Genomic DNA, 10,078 nt, shown 5'->3' on the forward strand with positions numbered 1-10,078 from the left:
TTACAAACCTAAGAAAGAAGCCAGTAAGTTATCTTTAAGGATTTTGCAAGGCAAAATAAATTTGTGTTTAAGATGAGAGTCAGAGGGGTTAAAAAAAACTTGTGTGTGGGGGGTAGAGAGATAGCTCAGAGGTCAGGAGAATTTACTGCTCTTCCAGAGAGCTTGAGTTCAGTGCTGCCCCTGACATGGTGTGTGGCAGGTAGGGCACAATAGCCTGTTACTCCAGTTCCAGGGGCTCTGATGCCTTCTTCTGGCCTTTGCAAACACACACACACACACACACACACACACACACACACACACACACGGCATATATTCACACACATAACATAAATAAAAAGGATTTTAAAAATTGCCTGAACTAACACAGCCTGGTCGAGCCATACCTAACCCATCCACCTGTCTGACTCTTAAGTCTACCTTCCCTTGCCATTACAGCCTCACCACCATGGGCAGGTGGGTGTTGATTTCTCTACTAAGTGCCACAATGAAACTGGGTGTGACATCCTTAATCTTTGGCAGGCAGGGAATCTCCCTATGATGGACACCAGACCTTTGCTTCTGTGTAATCCCAGCACTTGGAATGTAGAGTCAGGAGGATCAGGAGTTCTAGGGCATTATCAGCAAATTTAAAGTGCTCTCTCTCTCTCTCTCTCTCTCTCTCTCTCTCTCTCTCTCTCTCTCTCTCTCCTTCTCTCCCTCTCTCTCTCTCTCTCTCTCTCTCTCTCTCTCTCACACACATCTTCTTATTGGTTTGACCATATCTACAAGATTTATCAAAATAAATGGTATTTACCACTGCTCAGTAAAAATATGTTTGCTTCTAATTTTACACAGTCTTTCTAGTTCTTCAAGATATATATATATATATATATATATATATTTGGAGACAGAGAACACAATTTGTAGACCAGGCTAGCCTTGAACTCACAGAGATCACTTGCCTCTGCCTCTTGAGTGCTGGGATTAAAAGCGTGAGCCACCATACCCAGCTCTCTGCAAGATAATTTAATGGGATTCTCTGCAAAGAGGAAAACCCAGGCATGGATGTGTTGACTTGTCCACCCCACTCATCACCACCGGAATCGACATCTCTCCAGATTCACAGTTCAATGTAGAAACTCAAAGCATAGCCTTCTCTTCAAGATTAGACAGGGCCTGGTCCAAATCCCAGCCCGATGGCTTACTAGTCATGTGACCAGCGGCCCCTTTGCTATCCCGTGCAGCATGTCTTATAAAGCCTTTTTAGACTTTATGCAGGAACGCTTGTTTAGCAAACATCCTTGAACAACAGAGACAGCGGCTCCCCGAGTCAGTCAGGATAACTAAAATAATGTCCTCCTTGGACAGAGAGAGCATGCTTGCTATTAGCTCCTTGTTAGCTATGCTTTACATTGCTATGGCCAAATATCCGATACAAGCAACTTGAGGGGAAAATACTTATTTTGATTCCTGGTTTAAAAACGGGTACAGTCCATCATGATGGGAAGGCATACAGACAGGTGACATTGTATCCATAGTCAAGAAACAGAAGTACAAATGTAAGACTCTCGGTGCTTAGCTCACATTGCCTTTTCTGTCCCTTTTTGAGACAGCAAGGTCTTAGTAATTCAGCACAGGTTAGCCTCCACGTCAGTAGGAAAGTAGCTAAGGGAAACCTTGAATTTTCTGATCTGCCTTTACCTCCTGAGTGCTGGGATTACAGGCATGCACTACCATGCAGGACTTTATATGGTATTAGAGATCAAACTCAGGTCTTTGAGCATGCCACGCAAGCGCTGTACCCCACCTCTCATTTAGTACAGGATCCCAGATCATGGGTTGGTGCTCCCACATTCAGACTGGGTCTTCCTCCCGAAGCTAGCCCTCTCTGAAAATGCCATACAGATACACCTAGAGGTGTATCTCTAAGTGATTCAAGGTCAATCAAACTGATGATGAAGATTAAGCATCACAGCCCCTTTGGAGTGCCCCAGCTGTGACACACATATGCCTCTTTTGTGTGCAGTATCTACTTGGTCCCACTCTCCGACCAAGAAAATGAACGTCATGTTCTTTCTGTACATGAGTAACGAAGTTCTTTGTTTCTGGCCCAGGAGTATCATGTCTTCTGCCAGCATCTATGCAAGATGGAGGCTAACTTGCTAGCTTGTAAGTAGGATAAAGTTCAAACTTACAGCTCTTAACATCATCACCTAAGAGTCAAAAGAATCAATTCCTACTTCCTTGACTACCATTGCGCGTTGCCATCTGCTCCCAGTATAACACACTGGCCTGTTTTTCTTTTTACCTTTTTGGTTTTTTGTTGTTGTTGTTGTTTTGTTTTGTTTTTGCCAGTATCACCCAAGGCTGGTAACTGTTAGTTTCTTTGGATATTTGATTCCAGAAGAAACCAATTTGGATCTGTGTAGCCCTTAGCATTGGGTGCACATTCTTCTGAGTCTTCTGCTCACATAGCACACTCTCCTTCTGTTCCTTATTGGTCTCATCTGTGCATCTCCTTGTCCTTTGAAGGCCCATCAATGACTTCCTCTTATCAACCCTCCCTGGGTGATCTCACTCATATTATTGGTTTGAGAAATGTCTTAGTTAGGGGTTCTACTGCTAGATAGAATACCAGGACCAAAGCAACTTGGGGAGGAGAGATTTTATTTCTGCTTACAGATCTACATCACAGTTTCATCATTGAAGGAAACCATGGCAGAAACTCAAGGCAAGAACCTGGAGACTGGAACAGATACAGAGGCAATGGAGGAGTGCTGCTTACTGGTTTGCTCCCCAAGGCTTACTCATCAGCCTGCTTCCTTACACATCCATGATCACCTGCCCAGAGGTGAAGCCTCACACAAAGGGAAGGCTCTTCCACAGCAATCACTAATAAAGAAAATGCAACACAGTTTTGCCTACAGAACAGTCTGGGATGCATTTTCCTGGTTCAGGTTACCTCTTCTTAACTGACTCTAGTTTGTGTCAAGTTGACTTAAAACTAGCCAGCACAGGAACCTTACATAGGTGAGGACATCCTCAATCTAGCTCCAGTCCAGACCTCTGATATGACTTACCCAGCCACCTGCTGAGCAGCCCTGCTCTATATTTAACTGGAGGTGAGTAATTGTCCAACAGTGGCATCCCATAGCAGGTAGTCCTCCCCCCTGGACACGCACAGCATCTCACTATTCCACAGTCATCCTTGATCCTCACTTTTTCCCAAACCCTAGAGCTGAGATACTGAGTGCTGCTCCTTTCACTCTGTTTACAGAACCCCCCTCCTCTTTCCTTACCAACGCTCCATTTCTGATTCCAGCATTCCCTGTATTGTGTTACTGCAGGGCCTCCCTAACTGGGTTTCCTTAGTCTTTTCCTAGCCCTGCTGTTGCTAGAGTTATGTTCCTAAAATATAAACTATATCTATGTCCTCTCCTTGCTCAAAACCTTCACTTCTCCTCACAGCTTCCCTGTCGGAATCTTAAACAGCATCATTCACCACTCTCTAATGCTACATCTCACCCACCTCCTCTCCTTGGAGGATTCCAGTCTGGAATCTCTTTGGCCACTACCACTCACAATGGAGTGGCGGGATGAGGTGTCAGCAAGCAGCACTCATTAAATGGTACTAACTTGTTTTGTCACGGGAAACTAGAAACTCACAAGTTGCACTCATTGGTCACTTATGCTCTGCCAGCCTCAAACCCATACCTGTTTTTGTTGTGTTTGCTTGTTTTTTAAATTTTAGGTTAGTATACAAAGTAATGACATCTTCATACATGTGTCATTACACTCGCTCCTTCTCCCATCTTAGTTTTCCTTAAATAATAAACTCACAATTTGGATCAAGTACTCTATTTCTACCCAATCAGTTGCTGTCTAGTTTGTTTGCGTCTCAGGATCCCTTTGAGAAATATTCCATTTCATCCACTTCATTCCACCCACCTAAGGGGCGCAAAGATTAGGTTTCTAGTGAAACCTAATTGCTATATCCACACACGTCTCTGTATATGTGTATTACATGTGTATGCATACATGCTTTTATGCACACATATTTATATTCATACATAAATGTGTAGTTACTGTGTTTTTTAATAGCTTTGTCGTCCTCTAAGCAAACAAACGAACACCCCTAAGCGGCCACCAGGAGGCGCCAAGGGCAGCGAAAGACCTGCGGTACCTTGGCGGTAGAGGTGGAGATGGATGCAGCGGCGAGGGGACCCAGCTTCCTTTTTTAAGAATCAGTGTGAGCAAGAGAACAGAGCCTCGTTATTTTAGGGAGACTTTGTCGCACTCCCCCTTCCCCGGGTAGGTAGCGTCTGGGATGTGTGCACCCTGTTCACAGTCCCTCATGGAGAGACGCTGGATGCTGCAGCCGGCAGTAACCCGACCCCGCCGGCGCAGGGACTGAAGAGGAGCCAGGGAAAGCCGCTAGAGGTGAACAAAAGCCCTCGGTGTGGGGGCCGGAGCCCGGACCTGGGGTAAGTGAACCCTCCCGGGGACCTAGCAGCTCCCAGCATGGAGCGGAAGGGTTTACAGAGCTGAGAGCCCACTTCCCTGAGATGCGGTGAAGGATCTGGTGGGTGTCTGAGTCCACCATACTGGGGTTGATGCTTTAGCGGCACATTCATTCAGCCTTGGAGGTCGGGTGCATCTGGTTGGATCCCGGGGAAACACTGGGTGGGGGGTGGAGGAAGAAGCAGACAGAGCTCCCAGCAAGCCCTGCCGGAGAGGCAGGAGAAAGAATCCATCACTCCACTCAGAGAGGAGCCTTGGGAGACTTCTCTCCGCCCTTCCATCTCCCAGGGGCCCTGCTTCCCGGGTCCTTTTGGCAGAGAGAAATCAACCATAAACTTCTTCCTAGGCAACTGGGGCCCCCACAGCAATGCTCTTTGGCATGAACGGGCCTCTTCCCCTTTTGTGTTCCTGCAAAGCTGCATCCCAGCAGCCCGCCTAAGCTACAAACAAATAGCTAATCCTCCCGGGAATCCTTCAGCGCCTCCCTCGCTGGCTGCTGCCTTGCACCTCATCTTAACAGGAAGGGATGCATCTAGCGGGGCTGGTGCCAATGTAGTCCCCCCACAGGCCCTGCATTCTAGGACTAAGAAAGACTGAGGCTGCTGACTGAGCCCCAGTGTCCCGCACCCCCACCCCAACTGCTCAGCCCGGCTTTTCACGGCATTGGTTTTAGGATTTACGTTCCATCAGGCCCGAGCCTAGTCTGAAATCGGATTAAGTTGGGAGGGGTAAATATGGTTGAGGAGGGACTAACAGCTCACGGATGCATTCCTCTATGCTCGCCCCCTCCCGTCATCTCAGGGACTCCAACAAAGGACGAGGCTCAGCTATGGTGGACCCGGTGCCAGAAGAGGAGAAAGAGGGAGCGGAGCCTGGTGGCTCAGAAGGGGATGGGGCCACAGCGTCCGTGCCCCCAGATGCCCAGGGAGCCCAACAGCCTGCTGCCTCCTCGACCTCCGCCTCCGCGGCGGCTGCGGCTCCACGCAAGGCCGAAGTCCCCTGCGGAGCAGAAGGTGGGCGTCGCGAGCAGTCCCCGCTGCTGCACCTCGATCTCTTCAACTTCACCTGCCCGGAGGCAGAGGGCAGCCGCTATGTCCTGACCAGCCCCCGCTCGCTGGAGGCCTGTGCCCGCTGTGCCGTCAAGCCAGTGGAACTGCTGCCTCGGGCCCTGGCCGACCTGGTGCGCGAGGCTCCGGGCCGCTCCATGCGAGTGGCCACTGGCCTGTATGAGGCCTACGAGGCCGAGCGGCTCGCCAAACTGCAGCAGTGCCGTGCTGAGCGCGAACGCATCATGCGCGAGGAGAAGCGGCGCCTGTTCACGCCCAAGGGCCCAGCTGCAGCCCCGGCCTCCGCCTCCGCTTCGGCGCCGAGCGCGGGCGGCAGCAGCAGCAGCTGCAGCAGCAGTAGCCTCCCGGCCTCGCCCGCCTCGAGGGTTGCTCGAAGGACTTCTCCCAGTCCCCCCGCCAGGACCCGACCTCCTCCCGCAGGTTCTCGGACAGGTAGGAAGAGCCACTCGCTGGACTCGCTGTCCCGCCGGCGGGACGGTGCCCTCAGCTCCGAGTCCGGCGCCTCGTCATCGTCCTACAGCGGGGAGAGCCTTCGGGAGCTTCGCTGGCCACCTCGAGCTTCAGCCAGGAACAGCTGCCCCGCGGGGTCCGCGTCGTCTGCACCCAACCCACTGGGCCGCCCTTCGGCCCTCGATTTGGTCCCACTCACAGCCCGCAGCTTCAGCCTCGGCGACCTGAGCCACTCGCCTCAGACCGCTCAGCATGTGGAGCGCATCGTGCGCCAAGTGCGCGCTGAGCGAGGCCTGCGCGGGGTACCCGAGCGCGACCGCAAGATCGCCGCTCTCATGCTGGCCAGACACCAGGAGGAGCGCCTGTTGCTGGAGCAACGCGCCGCCGCCCACGGCCAGTGGGAGCAACAGCGCGTGCGCGCCGAGCAGCGGCGGGAGCGCGAGGAACGCGAGAAGCAGCGCGCGCTGGAGCAGGGCCGGCGCGCCTGGGCCGCGCAGGTGGAGGAGCGCCGGGGCCGCCGGGGCCGGGAGGAACGGGAGGCCGCGCGGAGGCGGCAGCAGCAGTGTGAGCGCAGCGAGGAGCGGCGGCGGGAGCTGGCGGAGCGCCAGGGCCTGCTGCGGCGGGAGAAGGCGGAACGCGCGGCGCGCGACGACCGCCTGCGCAAGCTGCAGCAGGAGCAGAACCTGAAGCAGCGGGAGGAGGGCCTGCAGGAAGGGCGGGAGCGCGCAGAGCTGGCCCGCCGGGAGCGCGCCCAGCGCGCGGCGCGGGCCAAGCAGCGACAAGAGGGTCAGCTGCAGCGGGAGAAGCGGGAGCTGAGCCGGGCCGAGCGGGCGCGCCACGAGGCCCTGCTTCGAGGCCGAGTCCGGCAGCAGCACGAGGAGCGGGAGGGCCTGCGGAGCTCCCTGGAGGCTAGCTTGGGCCGCGCGCAGGAGAACTACGAGCAGCTGCAGGAGCAGCGCGCCAGGGAGCTTCGGGAGCGAGCCCGGAAGGAGGAGCTGCAGGGTCGGCGGGCTAAGGAAGCGGCCGAACGCAAAGAGCGGGAGCATCAGGCGCACTTGGAGGCGCTGGCGCGGGCCGGAGAACGGCGGCTGCAGCATGCGGCGCAGGTGGCGGAAGAGGCGGTGCAGCAGAAAGCCCGGCGCGTGGTTCAGACTCGACTGGAGAAGGAGAGGACTCAGCGCGCCAACAAGGAGAAGGTGGAGCGAGATGAAGACTGCCGCCGCCGGGAGCTGCTGCAGGCCATTGGGCGTAAGCTGGAGCGCAGCGAGCAGCTGTCTCGAGAACGGCGAAGCGCGCTGGAGAGCGCTCGCTCCACAGCCCGGGCCTCCTTCCATGTGCGGGAGAAGGTGCGGGAGGAGACCAACACGCGCTCTTTTGATCGCATGGTTCGAGAGGCCCAGCTGCATGCCAGCCTGGACCGCAAATGACAGCCGCCCTGAGCAGGCCATGCCGCTTTATCGAGACAGGTGGGGCCCTCCCTTAGCCACTTTGACTAAACTTCAGGCATCTCCAGTCCAGGTGCCACACCACGAACTCCCCAGACTAATGAACCATGAGACAGTGAGAAGCCAGACAGGGTACTTTTCCGTCGGCCACCGTTGCTTTACAGACGCCCTTCCTTTGGAAAGGATATGGCACAATTTACCCACATCCACCTGTGTCTTTGGGTTGGAATAGAAAATAGGTGGGGAGGGGGAGGGTCCCCCTAGGAGAGAGCACAGAGGTGAATGTCGGGTTTTCTGCCACAGCTGCCTTGGGCATCTTTCTGACATTTGTGTTCAAAACGACTTTCAATTGCAACAGCCCAGGGGATATCGCCGAGACTCACCGCTATCTTCCAAAACACAAGTTGCACAGAACTTAAAAAGTCTCCCAAGAAAGCACAGTTCTTCGAAGATGTTAGCTTATGCACAAGTGACCATACAAGCTATTTGTTTTGAGCGCTGGACAGTTCATCAGACACCTGAACAAATTCTCCCGTTCCCATAATTTTTTTCAGTTGAGTCCCTAGACTTCCTAGTTAGACAATCATTTGCAGATACTAATCACTTATTCTCCCACACGGCATAAGAAATGGGTTGGTTTGGTGATGCCGTTTAGGTTTAATGGAAGCCCTCCGTCCCCCGCCGTCCCGGAGGTGGTGGTGCCCTTAGGCAGCAGTGTTCCACCCTGTGAGGCTTCCCTAGATTTCAGTGGAGGCAGTGTCTGATGGCCAGCTCCCGCAGACACAAGCTATTGCCTTACAAAGCAGAGCGACCTTCTGTGCCTGCCCAGGCCGCTCTTGCCCAAAGCCCCAGCCTTGAATGAAGTTTCAAGGGTGAAACCCTGAAGAGTCTGGAGTGTGTGAGATTCCCTCTGTGAAAGTCAGTTCAGTGCCCTGAGGACAATTTAGGATCCTTGGCCGCTTGACTGGTGGCTGAAGGGTTAGCATTGCTCTGCGTTGAGCTGTGCTGTTGTGGGTGGGGTGTCACTCTCCCCTAGGAGACAAAGAGTCTCCCCTCTTTAAGTTCCCAGTACCCTCTCACTTATACCTGAAGTATTTATCCGTCTCTTGGTGCCTCACCTTGCCCATCTACCAGATGGGGCCATCAGAACTCTTCTGGTACCTCAAGGTCTCCTGGATCCAAAGCGCAGTGTTGGTCTCCTTTGTGCCTTTCTTGACCTGGAGTTGGGAGGCGGGAGGACTGCCATTACCCTAGTTTGTGTCTGGTAATATGGATTGCTGGCCTTAGACAGGGCAGTTCAACACAGAGAGATGGTCTTCTAGTGTCTGAGGGGTGTGTGTGTGTGTGTATCAGGGGGTACCTGTAATACCAAGCAAGCCGTTTCCTGGTCAGAAGGTTCAGTTATCATTAGGCAATTTTAACCCGTAGAGTGCTCCTTCCACAAAGCTGAAACGGACCCCACTCTTATCCACCTATCAGCTGGGTCTTGGCCCGGGAAAGTGGGAAGTGAACCATCCCACTTTTTACATTAAATTAAGATCAGGAAGTTTAAAAAAACTTACCAAAAAGACAGGAATCAGGGTAGAGATGTACTGCATTAGATGTGTTTTGTGTATATTCTGCTGGCAGAATCGTCCCTAAAATGACTGGTTATTGCCCACACCCCTCATTGACCCTACCCCATCACATGCTAAGAGTAGTCTTGTGTAGAAGAAAGCTGTGTTTAGGTGTCACGTGTGAGATGATGTGAAGCCAGGAAAGGAGCTATGTACCAAGGCTTATTTCTTGAATGGGTGGTTTTCTCCTCAAAAATCCTTCTTGTCGGTGAGCTGTAATAACTGGTGTTGTCTCTGGGACAGGAGTGTTTAACTAAAAAGTTGATGTGATTATGGTTCTTTGATCTTGTGGTCCCTGAGTTGTTTCAGAAACCTTCATAGAATGTTCCAGCCTCAGAACTGCTTTCTTCACACTGTGAGCATTTGTTTGTGAGCCAAGCACTAGGAGGCACATCTTACCTGGCCTTTTACCTAGTTGGCTTCCCACCTTACTGAGTGACTTCAGGTAGATCACCTTTCTGGGCCTTAACTCCTACATGTTATGCCAAGTTCGTGAGACCCCCCAAAAGACCCCCAAGAAGTCGGCTCACATGCAAATGCACAAGGTTTATTGTTAAGCTACAAACCTCGGCAGGGACCCTGTCCAGAAAACTAGCACAGCAGCTGCAGGAAAAGGGTGTCTGGCCTCAATTGCAAGGGGGTTTTAAAGGAAAAAACCGCAAGCAGGGTGGTACCTGCCTTGGCTGTTCAGGATTGGGTAAGAGTAGGTAACCTTTGGATTCATTGACGTGGGGGCTAGGGGAATTTCAAAATTGTTAGTAACAGTTGCCACAAGGACAGTTGTAACAAGATGTTATTTACCAAAATTAGTCATTGCCTGACCACCCAGATGGGGTCACTTTGTCTGGGGTGGGCACAATTTGGGTGCTCCTTGAAATTGTTTATGGTTCCTTGGTTGGAGCTAAATAAGCCTTGTGTTACGAAGGGAATTTCTCAGGGTGGCTTTTCTGAGGATGGAGTTAACTCCATCCTCTCTAGTTTACCTTGCTCTTACACT

At 52.4% G+C, this 10,078-nt stretch overlaps 1 protein-coding gene across 1 annotated transcript; it reads left to right on the forward strand.

The window, feature by feature from the left end:
• Positions 1–4,161: 4,161 nt before the first annotated feature.
• On the forward strand, positions 4,162–9,351 carry Ccdc177 (coiled-coil domain containing 177). Its single transcript, XM_021228775.2, has 2 exons — positions 4,162–4,466; positions 5,305–9,351. The coding sequence occupies exon 2, from the start codon at positions 5,333–5,335 to the stop codon at positions 7,445–7,447; it is 2,115 nt and encodes a 704-aa protein (XP_021084434.2). The 5' UTR covers positions 4,162–4,466; positions 5,305–5,332; the 3' UTR covers positions 7,448–9,351.
• Positions 9,352–10,078: the final 727 nt, after the last annotated feature.

This window comes from Mesocricetus auratus, unplaced genomic scaffold, assembly GCF_017639785.1.
Source record: "Mesocricetus auratus isolate SY011 unplaced genomic scaffold, BCM_Maur_2.0 Super-Scaffold_15014, whole genome shotgun sequence".
Taxonomy (NCBI): domain Eukaryota; kingdom Metazoa; phylum Chordata; class Mammalia; order Rodentia; family Cricetidae; genus Mesocricetus; species Mesocricetus auratus.